Consider the following 26,823-nt stretch of genomic DNA (forward strand, 5'->3'; position numbering starts at 1 on the left):
CGGCGCGCGGGGCGGCACGGCAGCATGGCGTCTGTGGTGCTGAGCGAGGCGGAGAAGGTGTACATCGTGCACGGCGTCCAGGTAGCGGAGGCTGTCCTGCGGATTGCAGCTGGTCCTCGAGTCGCCGGGGAGGAGACTGGGGTGACCTTGTGGTTAAACAGCTCTGCGGTCCGCGTTTGCAGCCCAAAGCTGGCAGCGTGGGAGTTTTTAGGAGATGGGGATGAGCGTCCGCATAAGGAGCGATCACCCTTGGACTTTCTGGGTTAATAAGATTCCGACTTCAGCAGGAATCCTTGGGCAGTCCCTGGGGCAGTTCTCAGCGAGGAGCATCGTTTCCACCGCCATCCATTCAGCCTCGGCACGCTTTACTAGACCAAGCCTCAGGTTTCTCCTCTAGGAAACCGGGATCTGGGGATGGGCATCTGGCCCGCTTTCTCTCACCCCGTGGATGGGAGGCGCAGAGAGCATGCACCTGAGGCGAAGGAGCTTAGGAAATATAAATCGCCTTAGGAATAAAGGGAGAAGAATTTTTAAAAAGCGACTTGGCATTCGGTGGCATAATTGTTATCGTTTTCCATTTGACAGTGGAGAACTAAAATCCCCAGGCAGCTGTAACTGAAGATCTTCTGTGCTCAGTCTTCAACCCCTGGTTTTGACCACTCCAGAACAAGGGTTGAGGACTGTTGTACCTGGCAACGATATACCGGTGCCACCCTCTGAGTCTATTCACACTTGTTAGCTCCCTGTGTCCTTCTCCCATCAGAATTCTAAAGCACACCTCTTTCCTTCGTGCCTTTCCTCTGCCGTGACCAAATGCAAAGTCAGTATTCCCATGATGTAGCCATCAGATTAAATTAATTCTCTGTCACTTAATGTGAGTAAAGGCCATGCCTCCTTTAAAATTGTGACCTGGTGTTATCTTCTGTACCCTTTATAGACTAAGAAACGTCAATAATTAGTTACCAGATTTCATATTAAACCAGGATAATAAAATCGGAACTTACAATCTCACGAGCTTTTTAGTTAGAGGATTAGGAATAGTGGAATATATTGGAAATGAAGTAAAGAATGCTGAACACCCGGCTCGTGGTCAGCCCTGAAAAAATGTTAGCTCCCTTTCTTTTCTTTTCTTTCTTTCTTTTTTTTTTTCATATATCTAATTAGCTTTTATTCACAATTCATGGATCAGGGCAGCCTCCATTCTGTTAGCTCCCTTTCACGTTTTTTTTTTTTTTCATCAGTGATAAGGCTTTATCCTAAACCACTCATACTGAATTCCCAGTCTTCATAGTGACTCCATTAAGGACTTAGCCTTTGGCTATTGGGACTTAAATTCTTTTGATTTGGGAGCTAGGAATTCTTAAATTATATCACGAAAAGGGGTAGGAAGTGCCTTGGGGTCTCTGGAGCACAGGCTCTCCTGTATTCTATGGATCACATGGTCTATGTGGCTATCAGACTGTCTCTGGTGATACTTCTTTTCTCTGCCAAAGTGTATATCTTTTCTGTGACTTCTTGCTGTCCAGCTTCCTTTCTGTCTTGGTGAAATCTGTACACCTCCTCCACCTTAACTTTTGTGTGACCTCTCTAGCCTCCCATCACATCATGACCTGTCAGCCCCTGTTTAATTCCTCTCTTCTCTCAAGTGTTTCCCAGATCAGCGGTCAGATTCCAGTGAGAGAATTGGTTTGGCCTTCTAGTATTTCATGATTAAAAGTTAGTCATCTTATGGATAGTATGCTTTTGGGTTGCCTACCTACTTCTGACCCTGGCTATTTTGGGTGGATGATTGTTTAGTTATGTGGCTGTTATAGAACTGTAGGTACAATGGGCTTTTCCATGGACTTTTCCAGCCTATTAAGTTCTGTGTCCATAATCTGGTCATTAAACTGGCCCCCATAGGGTCAGACCAGTCCATGGCAATTGATTATGCATCCTTGGAAAGGAAAATTTGTAGCACCAAACAGGCTTTCCTCTTGGAGCTCCAGGAAAGCTGATTCATTCTATGTTCTTGGTTATTGAAGGAAAATGTAGCTCAGCCAATGGTTTCCATTTCTTTTCTGTAGATTTAGCTTTTATTTTAATGTGTGCCTGGGGCACAGCACAGAAGAGAGGGAACAGGGCTTGAGCCTGATCTTCAGCTATGAGATTGAGAAGTCAGCATTTAGTTGCTCAACCTGGCAATGGCAGAACTGGAATCATCCTTCAACACTCTTGCTTTTTAGCCCTGTGCCCTTTCTATTTACAAACCCGTGGCACAGAAAGTCTGTGTCCAGGCACTGTGGGGTGCAGCCTTGTGGAGCCACATCCTTTCAAAGAAATGCAGGACTACTCAGGAGGCTTGGAAACTGAAACGGGAATGAGTGTCTATTTTTGCTGTGTCTTGGACTTGGGCCTGCAAAGCTGGACTAGAAGAGGTTTGAATCTCAGTTCTCTGAGAAAGCTCTGAGGTACTAGATAAGCAAAACAAGGTAGATGAGAGCTTAGCTGAGAGGACCACTCCCAGTCTGAAACTCTCCTAGTGGATTAGGAACACTGGGAGGCTGAGGCAGGAGGATTACAAATTTGAGGGCAGTCTCAGAAACTTAGACCCTCAGCAACTTAAGACTTTTTCTCAAAATTAAAAAAGAACTGAGGATGTAGTTTTTTGATCTCGGTGGTAAAGTGTTCTTGGGTTCAATCCCCAGCACACTCCTCCCTGCAATAAAAGTAATAGGACTAGGGACTGGGGTTATGGCTCAGCAGTAGAGTGCTCGCCTTGTGTGTGTGAGGCCCTGGGTTGGATCCTAAGCGCTACATAAAAATACATACATAAATTAAATAAAGGTATTGTGCCCCACTACAACTAAAAAATTAAAAATAGTAGGACTGGATTACTTAGGCATTAGGCAAAACAGCTCTGAGCTGAGTTCATGTCTTCTCTTACAAATAGGAGATAGACACTTAGTGCCTCGGTTTTCTAATGTATAACCCCTCTCCAGGGATTTTGACGACTTCCTGAGCGAATACATGCTCCCAGTAACAGGGGAAAGAAATGGTTACCCCGTGCAGGGGGCTCCCCTGAAATGATTTATAACCTTTGGATTCTCCTATAACTGTGTTAGGTTGAGGTTATTCTTGCTTTATAGATGAAGAAACAGACTCAGAGGTCTTAAAGAACTTGCTCAAGGTCACCAAGCTGGTATGTTAGAGTCCAGATTTAAATATTCAAAGGAAGGTCCTTGTGATAATAGCTATGTGAGTTGCCAAGCACTAGCCCATCATAGGGAAGCCTTGGATCTAGAAGGAGCTTCGGTCTCCTCTGCTTGGAGGACTGGTCTTCACTCTATGGTGTCCATCAGCTTGATTTTTAAAATGGAACTTTCAATTCAGGGCAACCTGTGTTTAAATGTTTATGTGTGGGTTAATTTCTTTGCTCTTGAGTGTTGCTGATAAATAAAAATCATGGTAGGGCTCTAGGCTCTGAGCCAGGCCAGGCAGGTTTGGATGATTTCCTGTCTTTTAAAAGGAAAACTGGATTTCAAAAAAGTTGCCCTAGGTACAGTCGTTCATGAGCTTAGTTAGGTTTTGTGTTTATTTTTCTTCTATTCTTTTGGATGTACCTTATGCATCCTTGGAAAGGAAAATTTGTAGCTTTTCATTTATTTTTTATTTGTCCTCTGAGCCTTTTCCAGGAGGCAGAGAAATTAAGAGCTGGAAAGGCAAGATATAATGAGGCCTCATTTTCTTTTCCATCTGAGTATAAGTGAGTTCAATTATAGGTAGACCTTTATTTTATTTTAATGTGGTGCTGAGGATAGAACCTCAGTGCTTCACGCATGCTAGGCAAGCACTCTACCTCTGAGCCACAACCACAGCCCCTGATTGGCATTTTAAAAGCAGTATTTAGGAGTCTGTGACCTTGTGGCCTACTTGCTTTCGGGAGCTAATATCATCATCAGGACCACCTAGTAGAGCCAGCTGCTTGGTCAAGACTGTGCTGACTGCTTTTGTACAGTGGAGAGACCCTTAGAGGCAGCAGGCTGTGTGAAGTAGAGGGGAAGTATCTGGCTTGAAGTTCAAATGCTGCTTACTGGCTTTGTGCTCTCAGGCCTGTTACTTGGCATCATTCAACCTCAAGTTTCCCCATTTGTGAAACGGAGTGAATAAATACTATCTAAAAAGGTTATCATAAAGATTAAATACGTTAACTGTGTGGTGTTCCTAGCACATTATCTGATATAATGAATGCTCAGTAAATAGCTGGTATTGTAAATAATTGCAGCCATTTAAATTTATAGATCTGTACAGTTAAAGAATCACTTTTGAAACTGTCTAATTTGATCTTTTACAAGTGAGGAAACTAGTCCAGAGTGGGAAGGGACTTGTCCTAAGTCAAATGGCTAGTTAATGGTGGGACCAGGCCTGGTCCCATCTGTTACTAATTCCCCTAGTGATTGTTCAGTCTTGTACCTTGCCTGTAGCCCAGAAAGGAATCCTTGTAAATGATGTTTTGGGGGCTGGATATGCCTGGGACCTTGGACAAATGGGGATGGGGAGGAATGAGGTGTCAGAGATGGACCTGAAAAGCCTTTTAAAATGATTGGCATTTTAAAAGCAGTATTTAGGAGTCTGTGGAAAGGAAAGGGATGTGAAGAGACAGTGACAGAGTTATAGAATCCTCTGGTGATGAGGGATCACTTTATGGCTCACTCTCCCATGCTTGACATTCTGTTGCTTTTTGAGTACATGTCCCCCGGACTTATAGACTGCTTCCTGCCAGGAAGTAGACTGGCAGTGATTCCGCCTGGTTTATGGAGTTTATTTTCTCTCATTAGAAGGAATTGAGAGGGTTCTAGAGCTGAAACAAATATGACAGATGGTTGTAGTTAGTACTGTGTGGTGGGAGCATGCAACAATGTTTTGTTTTCCTCTGTTTAATTTCTCAAAAAAAAAAAAAAAATCATTCACATACACAGTCAGCCAGTTTAAAGATAAGTTTCTGACAGGTGCATACTTCAGAGCAGTGGTTTTCATTTAGTTTATATTTTGGGGTGCATCAACTCCTTGGAGAATCTGATGAAGCTAATGATTATTTTTCTGAAGGAAAAAAAACTGCTTTCATAAAATATTTACAAAGAATGAAGAAGATCTCTGTGAGCTGATTTGGGGCAATATAGTATGTGTGCATATGTATTTATTGTCTGGTTAAGGTTTTTTTAAAGCCAAGTGTAAAAGAATTTACACCCTAGTATGCCACCCTTCATACAAGGAATATAAAGGAGACATAAAAAATATTCGTGTATCTGCTTATCTGTGAAGAAGAAATACAAGAAAGATAAACCAGAAACCAAAGACATCTGTTATCAACCTGGGGTGGACAGGAAACGGGTGGAAAGAAGAGGGACATGAAAAGAGCGCAGGGCAGGTAAGGGGAGAGTGACATTTCTCCGAGCATACCTTTTCTGATTAGCTTTGACTCTTAGGACCATAGAGATATTCCACATACTCAAAAAAGGAAGTAATCAGGATGTGGGGAACCCAAACTGAAATACAGTTACAAATGAGCCTGTTAGTATATAAACAAAGGAATGCCACCACCACACAGGAAGGGCATGGGGAAGAAAATAACTAACTTAAGTAACTAGAGGACACATTTTGACTGGGTACCAAGACTGAAGACAAAAAACTTTCAAGTGTAACTGTATTCTTTTGGTTAATTTGTTTCTCATGGTGAGGGTGGGTGCTTGTGTGTTACACTCAGAATGGACAAATAGGTAAATACATTATAGGTAGAATGTGAGAGCCTGTGTTATCTCTGAGAAAGAAGTGACACAAGAAAAAGCTAGAATGAACCCTGAGGCTTTTAGATTGGAGTTGAGCTCTCAGCTTGACTCATAATATTTTAATAAGATGTGTACATACAGAATTAAATATAGATTGTGTATATGTGGGTTAGTATACATACATAATGTTTTTTAGCTTAGCTGAGAAGTTCTAGAAGCAGTGATGTTCCAGGAGCAATGAAGATTCTGGGCTTTAAGTACCGTTTTCCAGGAGGAGGAACTAGGGCTCCTTGGAGACGTGCTGATCACTAACTAGGGCAAGAGTATGGGAAAAACAAGAGGCTGGAACTCTTGTGTTTGTGTTCTCAGAATGTAGGAGATGCTCCACAAAAGTTGGAAGCATGTTGAAAGAGCACAAGAATCAATCCAAAGGTGCTCCCAAAGGCCAAATCTGGAATGCTTTCAGCAACAAAATAAAATATTATAAGTGTAGCATAAAATAGACATGAATGAATTGTACAAATATAAACAATTTAAGAAGTAAATACACGGGCAGAGGGACAGGAGTGTGTAGACCACCTTAAAAGCCATCTTCTGCAGCAGGGGTTGGCAGACTGATCCTGGAAAGGGCTAAGTAGGAAAGACTTGGGGGCTTTGCAGATTTCTGACTCAGTCTCTTTCCTCTGCTACTGTAGTGAAAAGCATTCATAGTACCTAAATGAAGGGGCATGGCTATGATCTAGTAAAAACAGCTATGAAAACAAGTGACCTATAGGCCCTGCTTTGTTGACCCTGCTTTAGCAGATTAAATATCTTTAGCTGTTACAAAGTAGATGTTTGTATTTATTTTGTATTTTGGGGGGAGGCAGGTGCAATGAGGACAGTTATACCCTGTAGCTCTGACAGCTCATATTTCTTGGTGCAATTTCAGCCTTGCAGATTTGGAGAGAGATGGCTTATTTTGTCCCTTCTCCAGGTTTTGCATGTTTTCATGCACATATTCTGTATGGCAAGATGTAGTATGGACTTTGCAGTCAAACAGACTGCAAAGAAAATTTAGCTTTGTCCTTACTAGCTATAGGACCTTGGACAAGTAACTTAAGTTCTCCAAGTCTCCATTTCCTCACATGTAAAAGAGTGACATTGTCATTAGTCATGAGGACAGAAGTTTGGATGATCCACCAAGAGAAAAAAAGATGTGTACTGCGTATTTGTCTAGGTAGCAAAAGGTTGAGTCTTTTTAGCAGACTGTTGTTGGTTTGGGATCACAACTTTGGGACTGCTGTTGTTGCACTTAGGAAGACCTCCGTGTGGATGGCCGCAGCTGTGAGGACTACCGATCTGTTGAAGTGGAAACTGATGTGGTGTCCAACACCAGTGGGTCTGCAAGGGTTAAACTGGTAAGTACTGTGGCCACAGTTCATGCTCAAGTAGAGAAATGGGTAGGTGTCAGAGAGCCAGCTGTAGACCTCTGCTGGCTTTTGGAGTGCAAATTGTCCATGCAAAGGTCCAAGTCCCAATACTGCTCCTAAGAGTGTCCCCCAGGGCTGTATGTCTGGAATGGGAGGGAGGTGGTGTCTGGCTGTCTTCCTTGAGTAAGGAGCCTTCTCAAATGTGTCTACAGGGCCACACAGACATCTTGGTGGGAGTGAAAGCAGAAATGGGGACGCCAAAGCTGGAAAAACCAAATGAAGGCTTCCTGGAGTTCTTTGTTGACTGGTTAGTACTATGCAGCTGTTTTTTTTTTTTTTTTTTTTTTTGTTGTTGTTGTTGTTTTTTAATATTTTGTTTTAGTTATACACAATACGTTTATTTTGTTTATTTATTTTTATGTGGTGTTGAGATTCGAACCCAGGGCCTCGCATGCTAGGCAAGCACTCTACCACTGAGCCAAAACCCCTGCCCAATGCAGCTGTTTTTAAAGAAAAATGATTTAAAAGGTGAGGATTCAGAAAATGAACCTCCAATCTCCTGTTGAGCCCTCTCATATTTTGTATTTATTTAATCATTCAACTCTCCGGAAGGTATTTACTGACCTTCTCCTGTGTGCCAAGTGCTAGGAGGTCTTGGCGAGAGTCCTGCCTTTGTCTTAATCGCCTGGCCCTTGCTAGGCCTCATTTTCCCTGTCTGAAAAAGGAGGATATCAGCCAAGCAATCCAGCATATGGTTGGTGTGAGGATCAAATTAAGCAATGTGACATGTATAACTAATTAGAACAAATTTAAAAATGTTTAAAAAATTTTAAAAAGTAAGCAATGTATATTAGGATGCTTTGAAAAATACCAAATTCAGATAATAAGAATCATTATTTGGTCTTAAATGCCCTGTTTTTCTTCCTGCTCTAGCTCTGCAGAAAACTGTTCATGATTTGTTTGGCAGATGAGGCCTAGAGTCAGCCAAGCAGGCATCAAGGATGCTGGAAGGACCAGGGCTCTGCAGTGTCTGTGCTCAGCCCTGGGCCCAAATCTCACTTCTTCTCTGGTCAGCTGCATGACCTCAGACTGGTTTCTCAGTCTCTCTGTGCCTGAATTTTTTCATCAAAAAATGAAAATAATAAACGGGTGGGCTTCTAATAAATACATGTCTTTCACCCTTCCAGGGTTGGGGCTTTTATTGAGTCACTTGCCTGGTCTCCCCATCTATCTGTAACCTTGTTTCTAGAAGCTCTGTGTTGACAGTAGGCCTTCTTGAAGTAGGCAAGGCTCTAGTGGCTCATGCTAGATGTAGTTGTATAATGTGGATTGGGTATTGCCTAAGACCACCTCCACATTGAAATATTTTCTAGAAGGACTCACAAGTCTTAGTATATAGTTGTACTCATTGATGAGATTTTTTGCAGCAATGAAAATGCAGCAACCCATTTGTGACATTTCTGCCCTGGGAAGCCCACTAGAGACTTGGCACCCAGGATTTTTGCTGGGGGCTGGTCACATAGGCACCTTCTGCTTAACACATACCAAAGTTTCAGACTGCCAGAAGGAAAGAAAGTGTTCAGCATAAAACATTTGTACAATCTAGGTACAGTGGGCCACCGCTCTCAGTTTACTGTTGACTGGGAACACTGAGCCACGTTCCCAGATGTCACCTAGGACCAACTTTGCAAGTAGGCCCTCCTAAAGGTGGCAGCCCCAGGCTGTGATGTCAGCTCTTTTTTGCACAGATGGGAATCCACATTTGCATAGCAAGTTAATCTTTCGATCTTTACATGCAAACACAGAAGTTGATCCTCACAATGCTTCAGTGAAAAAGATAAGAAATGGAGTTTATAAAGGGGAGGAGTTGACTTTCTCAGAGTCCTGTAGTTAAAAATGCCAGCTTAGGTCTATCCAACTCTGAATTTGCTGCTCTTGTTGCTTTATGTGGCCTGCTTAGGTCCATTTTAGAGGGGCATTGTGCTTGGAGGTCCAAGAACTATCCGTGTTCATTGTGTTTTTTTGGAGTGGGGGGTACTGGGGATTGAACTCAGAGGTACTTGGCCACTGAGCCACATCCCCAGCCCTATTTAGAGACAGGGTCTCACTGAGTTGCTTAGTGCCTTGCTTTTGCTGAGACTGGCTTTGAACTCTCGATCCTCTTGCCTCAGCCTCCGAGCTGCTGGGATTCCATACGTGCGCCACTATGCCCGGCCTGTGTTCATTTTTTGGCTAGTTTTCTTCCCAGCCCATTCCTGTCTCCTGTCCTGGTTCCCCACACAGTCTCCTCCTGGTCCTACTCAGCTGCTTTCACTGGGTTGAGGTGTTCAGTGGATCTGGCCCTTTCTTGGAGTTAGTGTGCATGGTAATGACCTGGTTCCAGCCCTGTTTATCCTTTCCTTTGCTCTGGCAGGGAGCAAAATACCTCTTTGGTCTTGATCTGCGTAATTCAAAGCAGTGAACAATCACTGAGGAGCAGACAGCTTGTGAGAGGAACTATAATTTGTTCTTCTTTTCTTCCCTGTCATTATCCTCATCTCATTCATCCTAAGCAGATAGTGACAGTCTGCTCAGTCACACCAAAGGGAGGGTGCCACCCTCAGATGCTTGATATGGGGTTTACATTTTATTGTGGCTCTCTCAGGACAGCCTGCTACCCTTGTCCCTTTCTTATCTCAACTGTACAGGGAGGGTGACACTCATGTGAAAAAAGCCTTTGAAATGCCTCTTTTCAAGATCTAGGCTCTTGAAGTAGACTCAGTTTTCCTGCCCGCTATTCTGTTTTCCTCCTTTGCAAATGTCAAAAGGACCTCAACAAGCCCAGGAGCTCCAGGTGCCCAGTAGTTTTGAATATTTCCTGAGATGCATGGACTCAAGGTGACACACTAGCGTCTTTAAGTGGCTCAGCTAATGTGAGCACCTCAGGGAACAGAGTTACCATGAGAGATTCACAAATCGCCGCCCACATCAGAACGTCACTCTAGTCTTCAAGGGCCAACTGTAAATTGCATAAACAGGCAAAGCCTTTCGTTCCTACCAGATGAAAGGAATAGCTTCTGAGCACCTGTCACTGAGCCCAGCAGAGGGGGTGCTGCACACCTGCAATGCACCCTGGGGCTCCCTGGTGAGTTCAGGCACTTGCCTATCCGTAGGCTGAAACATAGTTGCTCCCCAGAGGGAGAAAAGTAATTGGTGTTAGGGTGGTGTCCCTGTTGCCACTCTGAGCCTAGTTTGATTTAATTCCTTATCAACAACTTCTAGCTTTAATTATTTAAATTCCCAGAGGTAGAGAGGTCTCAAAGATAATTGCTTTTCTGCTAACTCAGTTCCCTTCAGTTTTGTACTTGGGATGATAATGCACAAGCCCAAGGAGACACCGCTCCTCACCCTCATCATTTATCCCGCTTCTTGGGATGATGAGAAAGCTGGGTATGTCTCACAGCCCTTGGAGGTTGCTCCTGACTTCCCTGCCACTGAGCCCTGTCCCAGAGATGTCTGGCAGCATCTTCACTAAACTGGAAGCAAAACAGACCATCTAACCCTGTCAGTGTCTTTGGTTTATTTTTGCCAGCCTGAGCATAGGCCATTTTAAATAAGACTTTGAAACTTTAGGAAAAATTTCTTACCTTCCCAGAGGAAGGTAAGAATTTAAGAAGCTGATGTCATCCTGAGCTTCCACTAGGTGGCAGGCCATCAAGTCACTTTTATTTATTTTCATGTGGGGCTGAGGATCGAACCCAGTGCCTTATACCTGCGAGGCAAGCGTGCTCTACCACTGAACCACAATCCCAGCCCTCTTTGCCACTTTTTAATGGGATCACTTGTATTTTTCACTAATATAGAACCAGAATCTTTGAAACCTGCATTGCTGGGTGGCACCACTATATGTCTTCCATTCCTTGCCAGCTTGGTGCTGCTTGACGGGAATTAAGGGGCTCAGTCCTTGGCTGAAGGGCTGGAGGTGGGAGCAAGGCAGAGAGTCATCCTGAAGAAGACATTTGAGGCTGGTTGTACTCAGAGTCTCCAGAGCTGATGAGATAACTTGCAGAAACTTCAAATAGGAGCTGACAATGAAAGGTTCCCCTACAAATGGGGAAGCTTTTGTAGGCTTAGAAATGAGCACATACACAAAATGAATAACCAGCCGGGGTAGGTGACTGCTAAAGGAGTAAGGTCCCAAATTAGCCCTGTCCTAGGTACCCACTGAATCCTTTTTCTAATGTGGCCTGGCCTGACCTTTTTGGAAGAGTCTGTAGATTTCAGGCTAGATTGATTGCATGGGAGATAACATTGGACCTATTGTTTAGTATCATTCCATGTAGATATGGCCTTGATCTCAACCTACCTCAGTTAAACCAGAGATGTGCCAAGCAGGGGGTGCAGGGTGGATGGAGGTAATGAGTCAGGAAGAGTAGAGAGTTGGGAGGAGCAAAGTGCCCAGGATCTTTTGTTAGTGCATCCAGCTCAGTAAACTGTTTCCCAACAGCTCTGCAAGAGGCACTGGGTCATGCTTTATGGAGGACCTGAATTGGTTTGGTAACTATAAATGCTGAAAGCATTTGGTTTTATGCCCAAAACCCCACATCCCTACTGAAAGGATATATTGTGATGCATAAGAGCAGGGGGCTAGAATTACAGCTTGTATTCTCTTTCTCCATTCTTCCTTTCTCTCCCTCTCTTTCTCGTTTGTATTTAGCAGAGAAGCTTTTTATTTAGAGTTCTCTTGGTCAGCATTCTTTGATTGCACTTGTGGTCTGGTAAAAAGTCCCAAGTCTTAAGACCAGAACACCATTCATTATCTCGAAGTAAAACATAAGCCCAAGGAAAAGCTACTCTGACTGATATCAGTCTACAGACCAAGCATGCAGAGCCACAAATACAGGGAGAGTACAGGGTAACCTAGCAGTTAAGGCCCAAACTGGCTGGGATAGAATCTTAGCTAAACAGATACTGGTCACATGCCCTTGCACCAATCGCATAACCTTTCTGATTTAGTTTCCTTATCTCTTGATGTCAGGGACAGGGGATGTAGTTCAGTGGTAAAGCACTTGCCTAGCATATGTGAGGCCCTGGCTTCCATCCCCAGCACCACAAACATAAAATAAAATGGGGTTAGTACCTCCTGGAGTTGCCGTGAGAATTTAATGGGTCAGTACACCGGAAGTGCTAAGGGGTGTGTAGCACATAGTAAGCATTTAAAGACATTGTTAAGTTTCCCTCCTTATAAAACGAAAAAGAGTTGGCCCCTCCAGGTCTCACACTATTATCCTGTAGATCACAGACTATCTGTAAGATTCACCTAATAGAGTAATTTTTAAAAGGTGAACTAAAATACCTTTAGAAAGCCTGGAAAGTGTCAGTTTGTCAGAAAAGGTCCTTATGTATTGAATGCCCCAGTGATGAGGTAGAACCCTCATTTCTGTACTCCAATATCTAACACCCCGCCCCATCCCTAGCTAATTCTTTGGCAAAATATGTAATTTCTGGCTTAATTTATCAAAAGTACTGTGCTCCATCCCCTACCCTGAGCACTTACCTTCCATTTTCCCAGCCTTCTCTCCAGTCACTCCATGGCAGGGCACCTTGCAGACAGGAACATGCCATAGTCTGATGAGGCTCTAAACCTTCCTCTTTGCTTGTTAGTGGGGCTGAAAGAATAAATGTATGAGATTTTCTTTTCAAATTAGCCTAGTCTCAAAAAAGCAATGGGACATGGTTTTGAAGGTAGATTGATTTAGACATTGGGCCTGGAAACTGAACGGTGCCCTGGTGCTGTAGGAAAGGTCCTGCTTTAGCCCCCAGTGCTTAGTCACATGTAGAAGGAAGTACCCACTGCATTTGGCAGAAGATAAACATTTAGAGGACGAGCATCTCCAACTGCGTTTGTCTACACAGAGATGTATATAGATATATTTTTAAGCACAACAAAGGATGCAATATTGATTGCTTAGTGTTTAAATTAGAAACAGGTTATGTTTTGCTACCCGTGCAAAATAAAAACTCGGTCCCTGGTGACTTGATTATTTCTCTGTAACTGAACTGCTTTTCCCAGCTTGATGCTTTAGTCCAGCAGAGATAGCAGGAGGGTCAGCAGCGTTGCTATGGCAGTGATGAAGTTTCTCTTGGAGATTTTAAATTGGGGTTCTGCTGGCTGAAGGTGGTAAGGGAAGACAAGGTAATTAGAGAAGCAAAGTTATATAGTGACACAATCTGATTCATTCCCTTTTTTTGCTGGTGGTGGGGGTACCAGGGATTGAACTCAGGGGTACTCAACCACTGAGCCACATCCCAGCCCTTTTTTGTATTTTATTTAGAGACAGGGTCTCACTGAGTTGCTTAGAGCCTCACTTTTGCTGAGGCTGGCTTTGAACTTGCGATCCTCCTCCTTCAGCCTCCCAAGCTGCTGGGATCACAGGCATGTGCCACTCCGCCCAGCCTGATTCATCCTTACTCTTATATTATTGATTGAGGTTTTTTTGGGTAGTATACAGGTGCTATGGGCACAGCCAGGGGCTGTCATGCATGTTTTGCTTCCCCTATAACCCCCTTACCCTGCCTCTGTGGCTTCCCAGCTCCTGCTCATCTTTGAGTTTGAGGCCTTCTATAGCTCTCAGTGTTAATTGACAGCTGCCCCCCACCTCACTGTTTGCTCTCTATCATCAAACCCCCCTACTTCACTGGGACTGCTGCAGTGTACAGGTCATCCACTTTCCTCCATCTCCAGGTCATGAGTGGCAGGGGCAGGGCTGCTACCTTCCAGATGGATGAAGGGTTGGGAAGTTTCAATGTGATTTTGAAAAGTCCTTGCTGAAATGGCTGGTTTCTTACCTTTCCTGGCCTCTATTGTTAAAGTAGAATGATTAAAGTTTACTTATTTCACAAACCTATTAAGGGTTTGTTTGTGTCAAGTCAAAACTCACAAAATTTTCCTGTTAAACACTTTCGGATCGTGTTTAGGATGGTAAATATTGAATGTTGTAGTTCTTTGTTGAGATAGTAGGGTGTACGTGTCAAGAGGCCAAAAAGGAAACATTTTTTCTCTTGAAAAATATCAAATAAAGTAAAAAGGAAGGAGGTGACCTGGTATTTAATCTGCCATCAGTCTTTCTCTTACTGTCATTTTCCTTCTTTTCTGTATAGTGATAATGTAAAGTTTATGACATAACTCTGACATGCTATCATACATACCTTCTGAATCATTCTAGAAAGGTTACTGTACTTACACCGTGGTTTTGGTATGGAAAACTAGGGATGGTGGTGACTGGAAAACTGTACAGATTCTTGAGACCTCCCAGCTCCCTAGGCCAGCCAGCGAATATTTATTGTCCTCTGAAGCTAAGAAAGTTAATTGTTACCACCCAGGTTTCACATACCATCATTGTCTTGTTTCTCCTTGCTGAAGATGGCTTCTGCTAGAGGTCACTGGGAAGACCCGTCACACACATTGACGAATCTAGGGCTCTGTGCTGGGCTAGTGCATTGCATGTGTCTGGAGGCTGGGAAAGTGGCAGATGCTACCTTTTTTCTAGTTCAACAGTCTTTTTTTTTTTTTTGAGGTGCTTGGAATCAAACAGGACCTTATGCATGCTAGACAAGTGCTCTAATACTGAGCTAGAATATCAACCCTCAGTGACTTTCCTTATAGCATCTGGCTCCATTCCGTTCCATGGAAAACTGGAATAGAGAGCCTGACCCCTGTGTTTTTTGCAAAGATTCATTCAGCTTTTCTCTTTCCGTTCTTTTAGTTCAGCCAATGCCACTCCTGAATTTGAAGGTCGGGGAGGTGATGACCTTGGTACAGAGATTGCTAACACCCTCTACCGGATATTTAACAATAAGAGCAGTGTGGACCTGAAGTCCCTCTGCATCAGTCCGCGGGAGCACTGCTGGGTCCTCTATGTGGATGTACTGGTGAGTGTCACGTTGCTATGCCAGCCGCGCTCTATCTCTGCTGGAGCCCTGTTGGCCTACTTTCCTCTCCCTGCTTTTTCCTACTTCAGGTGGATGCTTTCATCCTCCAGGTGAGATCATTTGGGGGAAAAAATGGCCTCCTGTGATAATTCTCTTAAGATAAATGTAACGTATGTACAAGTAGCATATATATAATCCCATTCTAGAATAAAATTGTAGTCATATTATACTAGCTCCTAAAGTTGTCTGAAGAAGTTACTAGAAAAGAAAAAAACAAAAAACAAAAGATGCTGTCTGGATAGTGCTACACAGAATAAAGGGCAGAATTCTGACTAGTTGGAGCATTCTGTGTGGAATGATGATAAGTTCTTTTTTATGTAAATTTATTTTATATATGATAGCAGAATGTATTACAATTCTTATTACACATATAAAGAGCAATTTTTCATATCTCTGGTTGTATACAAAGTGTATTCACACCAATTCGTGTCTTCATACATGTACTTTGGATAGTAATGATCATCATATTCCATCATCATTAATTACTCCACGTCCCCTCCCTTCCCCTCAATCCCCTCTGCCCTATCTAGAGTTTGTCTATTCCTCCCATGCACCCACTTTCTACCCCACTATGAATCAGCCTCCTTATATCAGAGAAAACATTCAGTACTTTTTGTGGGGGGATTGGCTAACTTCACTTAGCATTATCTTCTCTAACTCCATCCATTTACCTGCAAATGCCATGATTTTATTCTCTTTATTGCTGAGTAAAATTCCATTGTGTATATATGCCACATTTTTTATCCATTCCACTATTAAAGGGCATCTAGGTTGGTTCCACAGTTTAGCTATTGAACTGTTGTCATCCTCAGTGAAGTTCTTAATTAGAAAAGGATTTTTAAAACATTATTAATGAGGTAGATCAGTTTTTGTCATTCACATCTTTTGTGTCTGTGGAGGATTCCTCTCCCGTGAAAACAAGTGCTTGCTTTCAGCCTTGGTGGAAATGTGCTTCATGCATGTGAGGTGGGGTAGACTTTTGTTTGCGGAGTAAGTTATTATCCTAAATCTAAAGACATAGTGAATAGATTGAGTCCCTGTTTGAAGCAAGGTGGTGGCAATTCAGTCTTGTCACTGGGATTATGAAAAGGGAATTTCCTGTAAGTCTTCAGTAGTTGATCTAGGTAGTCCCCAGACTGGGCCCATCTTTAGCTATTAGCTGGGCACCGTTCCGTGTTTTCTTCCTTTTGCTGCAGACACATCTCTTTATAATCAGATTATCCATCAATGTCCAGTGTAGTATTTGTCCCCAGATGACTTATTCTATGAAAGTAAAGTTTTAACTTCATGGAAACTTTGCCTTCTTTTGGTCTCCATAGTTCCTTAATGGCATCAGTTTTTACCCCAAGTGAGTTAAGTATTAGAACTTCGTTGCACTAACAGTGTATGGCTGACATTTGTTGGGGAGTTGGGTCACCAAGTTGTTTTGAAGTGGTTCCTGGGAGTGGCCATGAGAACCAGTGTATGGCCATGGCCTTGGGCATGGGAAGGAAAGAGCCGTGGAATCATCGCAGCACCCTGCAGCTGGTGGTAGGGGTGAGGGAGGTGCTGGGCCTAGGTATCTGAGAGAATAGGAGAGAAGTCCAGGGGGAGTGGATTGTGCATGGAGAGGCACATTTCCCTCTTGGTAGGCTGTATTTCCTAGCAGTGTGCTTTAGAAGATGCCTCATGAAAGAAGCCCTTCATCCCCAGAATGTTACAGGGTACATTGTGCTGTTCCCCTAAAAGAACATTTTAGGCTTTGTGCATCTGATAGGCTATGTTTGTGACCAGATGTATCTTCTCTGGCTGTGCTTTATGTCACCTCAGGAATTCTTCCCTGGAGAGGGTGGGCTCCTGTGACTTGTTGTGGGACCCCAGTCCTGGAGTGTCTCTAACCTAGATGCCTCTGTCTCCTGTGTCCTCTCTGCATATTCTAGGCCTATGCAGGTAGCCCAGTCTGGCTGCTTTGGGCCTCTCTACACCACCCACTCTCCCAGGTGCTTCTTGATTCTACCGTTATCTTTAGCAAAGAGATTCTTGATAGGCTGCCCTGCCCTAGCAGAGAGAGGAGGGTCTGGTCTGTGAGCACCATTTGTAGAAAGCAGGAATTGGGACACAGTGTAATAAAACAGCAATCATCACATGGAGACTGGAGTAAGAATACAGATTGCGCCCCCTGCCCAGCTGTATTTTTAATAGGATCCCCAGGAGATTTGATTGCACAGCCGGGGTTAGGAGCCTCAGCTATCAGCGATGAAGATGGGGAGGAACATGCAGCATGCTTCCTCAGAAAGTCTGTGAGAGACAACTGCAAAATGAAAGAGTCAATCAGTATTTACTCAGAAAACTTAGCTACTGCTTACTGTGTGCCAGATGTGCTCCTGAGAGCTTTGAAGATCCTCACTTGTTTAGCCTTTGTAACAGCTCTTCAAGGTAGCTGGGATTTTTGTCCTCCACAGGTGGCACAGAGAGTTTGTGTACCAGCAGGATTGTGTGGTAACTGGTGAAGACAGGAATCAAATTCAGGCTGTGTGGCCTGGAGCCCCTCTGCTGAGTCGTGTTCTGTGTCTGAACTCCCACCAGAGTGGGAGGGAGCCTGGGTATGAGACGAGTAAGTCACAGTTACAAAGCCAGGTGGGAACAGAGGCTGGGACCTTATTAGTAGGTAGGATTTTACAAGGCTCTAGGAAAGAGGGTATGTGGACTTGAGGTTCAGTGAAGAGCATAAGGGCGGAAGGTGGAGATTTACACAGGGTGTGAAGTGTGACGATATATTCTAAGTGTGTCATTGGCTCTGACAGGGCCGAGCTTGGGGGCCCAGGCACAGGGCACAGGACTTGTTGTCTTCTGCAAGTGACTATTGACCTTCTTCATCGATGCCCTTCTCCTGGGCTCTGGGGATAGAGGGATGAACAAAAGCAGAATCCCAACCTTCATGAGTTTACAGTTCAAATGAAGAGGAGATAGATAGAAATATGTGATTTTCTTTCTAGATGTGGCTTCACTTTTTTTTTACTTGGGCAACCCAGTTGACTTTATTGCAGAATCTCAGGCCAGAGCTTCTCTGAAATGAGGACAGCCCCTGATAAAGGGCTCCAACTTCTCCTGCAAAATGAGCACACACAGGTGCTGTCAGCTCTTGCTCAAGGGCAGAAGATTGTGTGAGACCTTAGTTAATGTAAAATGTGGTGATACTTGTCTGAGCTTCAGGTGTACCTTGACAGTCACACGAGAGATAATCCCACATGCATGACTGGTAGCTGCAGCATCAAATAGTCCCCAGTCCCTTCTTGTGGGAAGCTAGGCATGTGCTGTCAAAGACTGGAGTGACACTTGCATGCAGTTTGGAGCTATCTGGGCAAAACAAGGGCAATCGTTGTGTCGATCAGTGCTGCCCAATTGCTTTTGTGCCTGAGAGGAGCATCATAGCAGCCAGGGCCAGCTGTCACTTGCACGTGCCCTGTAAGCACAGCCAGTGTGAGGTAGCACTGTGGATAGGTGAGCATGCTGTGTCAATGAGACCGCATGTCTAGCCAGGGGAACAGCCCATGTTCTTACAATGTATGCTCAGCATTGCTTAGGAATCTGTGTCTGTTAAGTGGGATAATGCAGTAATAAATGATGCTTGCTTTTTTTTTTTTTCTCTCTCAATCCCTGTCTATCTTAGCTGTTGGAGTGTGGTGGAAATTTGTTTGATGCCATTTCCATTGCTGTGAAGGCTGCTCTCTTCAATACAAGGTAAGTCTTCCTGGAAACAGCTCTGGGCCTGCCTGGCTATCTTCTGGCTAAAGCTCATCTGCTCTGGACGCTGCCACATGTAGGAATGACCAGCTGGGCTGAATCTTATTGGGTTTTTGTTCGAGGAACTGGAAGGAGCACCAACACTGTTTCCATTTGGAAACTTGGATAGACCACCTCTTTCTGGCTTCTCCAACTCAGACTATAGTGATTGACACTAGGGGTTGAAGTGTTTTTCTAGCACCCAGCTCAAAAACATTGCCAGCACCTCTGAAGGCCCCAGCCCTGTACTCCTATGCAGTACTAACAATACCACTGTAATGAAGCAGATTAGTTTTGTACTTGATATGAATGAAACTGCACTGTTTTTCGTGTTTGCCTTACTCTCTGAAGATTGTGTTTTGAGACATCTGTATTGTTTCCTGTTGTCATCCATGCTTTTTGCCATATGGTATTCCACTGTGTGAATATGGCAGTTTATCCATTCTGTTGATGAGCATCTGAGTAATTTCTAGTTTTTATCTAGATAGTACCGAATGTGAACATTTTTGTGACATGTTTTTTGGTACGTGTATTTACCCATTGCTGCTGGGGAGGAGTGAAAGTTTGAGCTATGGGACATGGCTATGCCTCGTTTTAGTGGATACTACAGAACAATTTCCCAAAAGTGAGTTTACCAGTTGATGCTCCCACCAGCTCTATTTGAGTTCTGGGTTGGTCCATGTCTCTGCCAACCCTTGGATTTTTTTTTTTTTTAACTATTAATCTCTATGGTATGTCTTGATAATCACATGTATTTTTAATTTTCACCTCTCTGATGCATATTTAAATTGAGCACCCTTTCATATATTTATTGGCTACTTGGCTAGCCTCTTAGGAAGTCCTCATTCATGTCTTGCTTGTTTTTCATGGAAGGTTTTTATTTCATCATCAAATCTAAAACTTAGTTTTGCTGGATATAAGATTTTTGGTTGGCATCCATTTCTTTCAGAGCTTGATATACGTTGTTCCATGATCTTCTGGCTTTGAGGGTCTGGGTTGAAAAATCTACTGAGATATGAATTGGTCTCCCTCTATATGTGATCTGATTCCTCTCCCTTGCGGCTTTTAAGATTCTATCCTTATTCTGTATGCTAGACATTTTCATTATAATGTGCCTTAGTGTAGATCTGTTGTAATTTTGTATATTTGGTATCCTGTAAGCCTCTAGTATCTCATTGAAGAGATTGTGCATTCCTTTGGTTTTTAATTTTGTGCCTTCCTCTATCCTTTCCTCTATCTAACTCCTAAATTTGGTCTTTTTTTTTTTTTTTAATATTTCCTAGGTGTCTCTCTCTCTCTCTCCTCTCTCTCTCTCTCTCTCTCTCTCTTTATTTATTTTTATGTGGTCCTGAGGATCGAAAGAAAAAAATTCATTTATTGTGGGATTGGGGTTGTGGCTCAGAGGTAGAGTGCTTGCCTAGCACTGAGTTCAATCCTCGGCCCCACATAAAAATAAATGTATTGTGTTCACTCACAACTTAAAAAATAAATGTTAAAAAAAAAAAAAAAATTCATTTATTAATGGACCCTGAGAGTGATGGGGAGTGGTGAACCAGGGCCTTACTCTCTGACAATAGCCCCAGCCTTTTTAAAAATTTTATTTTGAAGCAGGGTCTTGCTAAGTTGCCAAAGCTGGCCTCAAACTTGCAATTCTCCTGCCTCAGGTTATAGGCATGCGTCACCATGCCCAGTGTGAGTAGAAATTTTTAATTTTGTTTCTACTTCCAGGATACCAAGAGTTCGTGTTCTGGAGGATGAAGAGGGATCGAAGGACATTGAACTCTCTGATGACCCTTATGACTGCATCCGATTAAGTGTGGAGAATGTTCCCTGCATCGTCACTCTGTGCAAGGTGTGAGATTGTATCTTACAGTTTTTGTTCAAGGGACCTTGTGGAGGTGGGTCTCCAGTCCCAGCTTGTTGAGATTGCTTGTTATAGTTTCACCAACCATGCAGAAGTGGCTTCAACACAAATCCAATGATTTAATTATATTAGAGACCACTTCCACCAGGAGCTCTTCTTTTTATCCGGAGGATATGGTGGAGCGCTGGGAACACTCACAGAGGCTCATAATAATAATAGCCAGAGTTTGTTAAGCTTCTTCTGCATGCCATGCACTGCATTGCAGTGCTCTCTGGGCATATTTCCTTCAGCTCCTTTGTTCTGGTTGGGTCATGGTAGAATGGCAAACAGTGTTCCCTCTGTGGGCTTGAATGTCCACATCTATGGACTTAAGGGGTTGGAGCGGGTCCTTGGTGTGTCATTTGTCAGGTGGTTTTCACAGAGCCCAGAGGCCCGTGGAGCCTGACATCTGGTTGATGCTGGTGTGTAACTAGCCCTGCCCTGGGCTGTACAAAGGAGCTTTGGATGGCTGGGATTGTGGCTAGTTTCATAACAATAAATAAGGCTGAATGGGTCAGATTTAGTTCCACTAAAATCATTTCATGAACCTGGAGTGTGGTGAAACATTCAGACAGAAGGATATTGGGACTGACCAAAGCCACCTGCATTTGACTTATATTTGAGCTTTTCCTTTAGCATTGGCCCCCTTTATTTGCCATTGCAGTGAGTGAAACTTCATGTGGCCTCACATGAGTTTCTTCCCTGTGCCCCTCTGTGGAAAGCCTTGGTGGCCTCTGACTTAGATGGTCTCTGACTTCCCTATACCCCATATTTTCATCTTGAGTTTCTGTGACACCACTTACGTAGCAGCCTATGATAGAAATGTTGAACATTCCTTTAGGCATTTTTCATCTAAACTAAGGTCTTGAGTGGGCAGTGCAGGGCCTCTGCCTGGTGTAGATATGGATCACCAAGCCACTGAGGTGGGATCTCTGACATGCATTGCCATGCATGTTGTGTTGCCCCTGCTTTGCAGATTGGCTACCGGCATGTGGTAGATGCTACTCTTCAAGAAGAGGCCTGCTCTTTGGCCAGCCTCCTGGTATCAGTGACCAGCAAGGGAGTGGTGACATGCATGAGGAAAGTGGGAAAGGGCAGTCTGGACCCTGAGAGCATCTTCGAGATGATGGAGGTGAGGTGGTAGTGCTGAGGCTGAGGCCTGGTTGGGGGTGCTGCTGCTTCCAACCCACTTGGTTACCCATGGGAATCCTCTCTGTTCATACCCTTGGCTTCAGATTCAGAGCTTGGAGAGCAGCTGGTGGGCTGGGTGTCTGCTGACGTAGCCCAGGCCAATAGAGGTTCTGGTTTGGAGATGAGGGATCTGTCAGTAGGGTTACTTACTCTCAGTAAGTCCCTCTGCGTCTCTGACCCCAAGTTGCTACATGTCTGTGAGAGTTTTGGACATTGGTCATGTCAAGAATCACTTGAAATTCCCAAATCATAAGATTGCATGATTTTATGAGGGAATTAATTCCTGGATGACTAATTCCTGTTCTTTAAGGAAATGTAAAAGTAGAACCAGTGGCTAAAGGGTGGCCATCTCCCAGATTCTTCACAGGTCTAGAAGTGTTTAATAGGGACTAGCAGGAACGGTGGGAAGTCCTGGGGATGGGAAGCCCCTTTAGGGCAGGGTCCTGGGCCTGCTCACCTGTCTTTCCAGAGATCCATCCCCTGCCTGCCACACACATCCTCTTCAGCTTTCTGACTGAATTGCCAGGAGCAGTTAGTGGGATCTGATGATTTATTTTTTCTTAGCTATCCACTCTATCACCATATAGTCCCTCAAATCATGGTTTCCTTCATTCTTAATGATGACTCTTTTGGGGGGCTGGAGGTGGGTCTTGGAGCATAAACCCAGAGGTATTTTACCCCTGAGCTATATCCACAGACCTTTTTATTTTAAGATAGGGTCTCACTAAATTGCTTAGGCCATACTAAGTTGCTAAAGCTGGCCTTGAACTAGTGATCCTCCTGCCTCAGCCTCCCTAACTGCTGGGATTACAGTTGTGCACCACCAAACCCAGCTAGTAGTAATGACTTTTCAGTAATGATTCCAAGCATTGGATGTCTGTGTTTCTCCTTTTGTCATTTTATTTAAAAGAACAAAATGGGCTGGAGGTATAGCTCAGTGGTAGAGTGTGTGCTTAGCATGAATGAGGCCTTGGGTTTGATCCCCAACACCAAAACCAAACAAGCAGAAAACCTAACAAAAGAACACCAAGGACAGTGCATTTGGTGTGGAGGACCCAAGCATGGGCTGGGAAGACGTGTTACCAGAGTCTAGGCCACAGTTCCCTCGCGTGCAGAATGGGCATGGCTATATCTGCCACTGAGGTTGCTCTGAGGGCTGTTTGAGGGTGTGGAGGAGAAGCATGCGTCAGAGTGCCTGATATGTTGCCTTCTCAGTACTTGTGAGCTCTCATTCTCTGTGCTCTGCTAAGCCTAGGTTCAGGTTTTTCCAGAATCACTTTTCAATGCTTTAGAAGTTCTACCAAAGGCCTCTCAACAAACTTGTTTTGTAAGTCTCCCCACCCAAGAATTTTATGGGAATTCCAGTTTCTAAATAACAAAAAGCAAATAATTAAAATTTATTGTGTGCTCAATACGGGCCAGATGCTAATTTCAGTGCTTCAAGTATCATTTAATCTTCAGCAGCCCTGTGAGGTTACGATTGTTGCCACCCTCACTGTGACAGATGAGTAATCTGAGGCACACAGAGGCTGAGCTACTTACAGCCACACAAGCTCATAGGTGCTGGAGCTGGGATTCCCACCCACCCTGGGCCTCCAGAGCCCTGCAAACTATGTGCTGCTGAACCTTGCAAGCCAGGTCTGCTCTGGCTGCCATGGTAAGCTGAGCTTTGTCCTCCTCGGGGAATTGGGGACGAGGCCTGTAATACAACCGTAGCCCTGTGGCCCTGCCTCACTGTTTGTCTCCCACAGGGCACAGCAGCCCTGAGCAGCCCTGCAACACCTCTGCTGGTGAATATCCATGCTCTGTGGTCTCTTTCCTGCCTGTTCTGAAGCACTGAAGCCCTCTCAAGTTCTGGTGTCCTTTGCTTATATGATTAATCAGGTCCCCTGTTTGATGGACCTTGACATCTTTTCTTTTTCTAACATTATCATATAATCTTTTCAAAGGCATTTCGAACCTGAACCCTACTGTTACATTTGTAACCTTGATCTCTTCCCAAACTTTTAGACTCAGATCATCTTCTCACAAGCATTTTTCAGTTATCTCTGGAGGCTCATCCCCCACTATAGCAGGGGCCAGGGGAGCAGGCACACAGGTTGCTTCCTTGGCCTGTGTCTGGGAGAACTGGGGAGGAGTCCAGGGCTGACATTATTGAGAATATGACCATTGGCAGAGTTGAATTCACTCTGCTATGGGAATGTGAGGCAGAGACATATGATTGGTTCATTGTAATCTTTCTTTTTTGGGTGGGGGGGGGGGGTGGTGGGTACCAGGGATTGAACCCAGGGACACTTAACTACTGAACCACATTCCTATTTTAATTTTTAAAATTTTTTAAAATTTTGAGACAGGGGCTTGCTAATTTACTTAGGGCCTCACTAAGTTGCTGAGGCTGTCTTTGAACTTGTAATCCTCCTGCCTCAGCCTCCTGAGCCACTGGGATTACAGGTATGTACCACCATACTCAGTGGCTCATTGTATTTTTTTAAGTATATATTTTATTTGTTCTAATTAATTATACATGACGGTAGAATTCATTTTGATACATCATACATAAATGGAGTATAACTTCTCATTTGTCTGGTTGTACATGATGTACATCACTACATGAAATAGGTCATGTAATCACATATGCATTCATTGTATTCTTTTTTTTTATAAATATTTTTTAGTTGTTGATGGACTTTTATTTTCACTTATTTGTTCCTGGTGCTAAGAATCAAACCCAGTGCCTCACGCATGCTAAGCAAGTGCGCTACCGCTGAGCTACAACCCCAACCCAAGCCACAACCCCAACCCTGCATTTGTTGTATTCTTAAAATGATTCACAATCCTAGAGACAGAATGATAGTTCCTCAAAGAAAGATGTTTATGTTTAGGGGGCTCCCTTGTGTCTGCTGTGTAAGAGCTAATTACTCAATCTGTGGGTTGTCTGACCTTGATGTGTCTCAGTTCAATATTCCAATATGTTTAACATCTCTTTGAGGCAGTAACATGAAGACCCCATCCAGGTACTGACTTGGTCACATCTGAGCAGTTCTGCCTAGAGGCTTGGTGGGAGGTGAATTAGAACCTGCTTATTAAAATGTCCTTGGCACCATCTGTTCCTTCTCCAGCAGAATGGATTCTCTGTGGTTTCCCTGTGCCTTGTCACTACAGGGCAGTCATGTAACCATGCCCAGATTTGGTTGACAACATTGCTGCCTGTGCCATCAGGAATGCTAAGCATGAGCTAATGGCCAGGGCAGCCTTTCCTCCTGGGCAAGTGTCTTTTTCTTTCTTTCTTTTCTTTTTTTTTTTTTTTTGGTATGGAGGTTTTTCCAGAATGCGACCATTATGTTGCTGGGGTTTGTGGTTTGTTTTGTTTTGATTTTAAAATCCTCCAAAGGTTGGGAGTGTGGCTTAGTGATAAAGCACTTCGTTAGCATGTGTGAGGCCCTAGGTTCATCCTTAGCAGATGGAATTGATTTTAGCACTGGGAAGGTGGCTGGCTGCAGGGGAAGCGCTTTCTGTGCCTGTGTGCCTCACAAGTGACTGCTCTCTTCCATCCCCTCCCTGTCCTGCAGACCAGCAAGCGAGTGGGCAAGGTGTTGCACACCTCCTTGCAGAGCATCCTACACAAGGAAGAAAGCCTGGGGCCCAAGAGACAGAAAGTTGGATTCCTGGGATGATCGGCCCATCATCCCTTCTACGTGGATTGTTTTTGTTTTATTTTTCCTTGTAAACTGAAGTTTGTATATATTTTTCTTAACTGTTACAAGTTTAAGGCAACATTTGTACTGGTAAAATTAAAGTCTATTTTCAGGTCTGGTTGGGTATGGCCAGAGTTCTGGAGCTGCAAGCCACCAGTTCAGAGTTCGGCTGCCAAGGGAGAGGGCCCTGGGGAGATTCTTGCCGCAGGGGTTCAGAACAACAATAAGCACTGGAATAAAGACCTGGCAGGAAGTGGCTTAAAGGAAATGCTTATGATATGTATCCATGCATTTATTATTTTTACCACAGAGCTTTCAAAATAAGAGTCACCAAGGACAGTTCATTTACCTTGTTTTTGGTGCTCCTCGGGAATGTGGAAGGAGGCACTTGGCCATAGTTCCAAGCCCAGGGCTGGTGAGCTTCCTAGGTCACTTCCCAGATCCAGGCCAGACTCCATAGGGTCAGGGGTGGAGAGGCTACTTTGGTTCTGAGCCAACCTTCCTTATCACTGTTGTTTTGAAATTGCTTTGTGTTATGTAATCACTCCCTGGTGTTTCATAAGATTTATTGTTTTATCAGCATTAAGAAGGCTGCTTGAGAGATGTTGTCATTTGATTACTCAGCTGGTCTTCATACTCTGGGGAAGAAGGAAGGCATTCTTGATGGCCTGGAGGCTCTTCCTTTAAGCCTGTTCTCCACTCCCAGTGCAGTGAGTTGGAATTGAGTCTCTTTGTGAATAGAGCAGTCTTTTTTTTTTTTTTCCAGGGGAACCAAACTCCTAAATCCATCTTAAAGACCCCTGGGGAAGTTGCTGATTCACACAGGGGCGTATTTCAGCCGTGGCATTTGCTGTCCGCATTTCAGTTAGACAAATGGGGTAAGGTGTTAGGAATTTATCGCCTGATGGAAAGAACACAGCGTGAGCTGAAGCCTTTGTGGTCTGCTTCCAGAGCTCCTGGCGTGGGCACCTCCTCCCAATCAGCAAGGTCCACCCAGTGGACAGAAGCAGCTGGATTTGGGTTTCATGGGGAAGCTGCTGCCCTGTTGAGAACACAGCTGAGTTTCATGTTTTGTTTTTCCAGTGAATGTCTCTATAGGTACCAAGACACTCTGCTCCCAAAAG

General features: G+C 43.9%; 1 protein-coding gene across 2 annotated transcripts; it reads left to right on the forward strand.

Moving 5' to 3' along the window:
* Nucleotides 1-25,967, forward strand: Exosc7 (exosome component 7). 2 transcript variants are annotated; one of them, XM_027932511.2, is made up of 8 exons: nt 1-81; nt 7,064-7,165; nt 7,390-7,484; nt 14,923-15,088; nt 18,798-18,868; nt 20,639-20,762; nt 21,790-21,945; nt 25,574-25,967. In XM_027932511.2, exons 1-8 carry the CDS (start codon nt 25-27, stop codon nt 25,676-25,678), a joined length of 876 nt encoding a protein of 291 aa, XP_027788312.2. In that variant the 5' UTR covers nt 1-24; the 3' UTR covers nt 25,679-25,967. The 2 variants fall into 2 exon arrangements, with proteins under 2 accessions (XP_027788312.2, XP_071456502.1); XM_071600401.1 differs by lacking the exon at nt 1-81 and adding an exon at nt 5,318-5,407.
* The last annotated feature ends 856 nt before the right edge of the window (nt 25,968-26,823 follow it).

This window comes from Marmota flaviventris, chromosome 1, assembly GCF_047511675.1.
Source record: "Marmota flaviventris isolate mMarFla1 chromosome 1, mMarFla1.hap1, whole genome shotgun sequence".
Classification (NCBI taxonomy): Eukaryota; Metazoa; Chordata; class Mammalia; order Rodentia; family Sciuridae; genus Marmota; species Marmota flaviventris.

What these genes read in the sequence shown, in the direction of transcription:
- Exosc7 (XM_027932511.2), top strand. Translation starts at nt 25, where the DNA reads ATGGCGTCTGTGGTGCTGAGCGAGGCGGAGAAGGTGTACATCGTGCAC. An exon ending in GGTCTGCAAGGGTTAAACTG is followed by an intron (nt 7,166 to 7,389) that starts GTAAGTACTGTG and finishes ATGTGTCTACAG; the next exon opens with GGCCACACAGACATCTTGGT. An exon ending in GCTGCTCTCTTCAATACAAG is followed by an intron (nt 18,869 to 20,638) that starts GTAAGTCTTCCT and finishes TTCTACTTCCAG; the next exon opens with GATACCAAGAGTTCGTGTTC.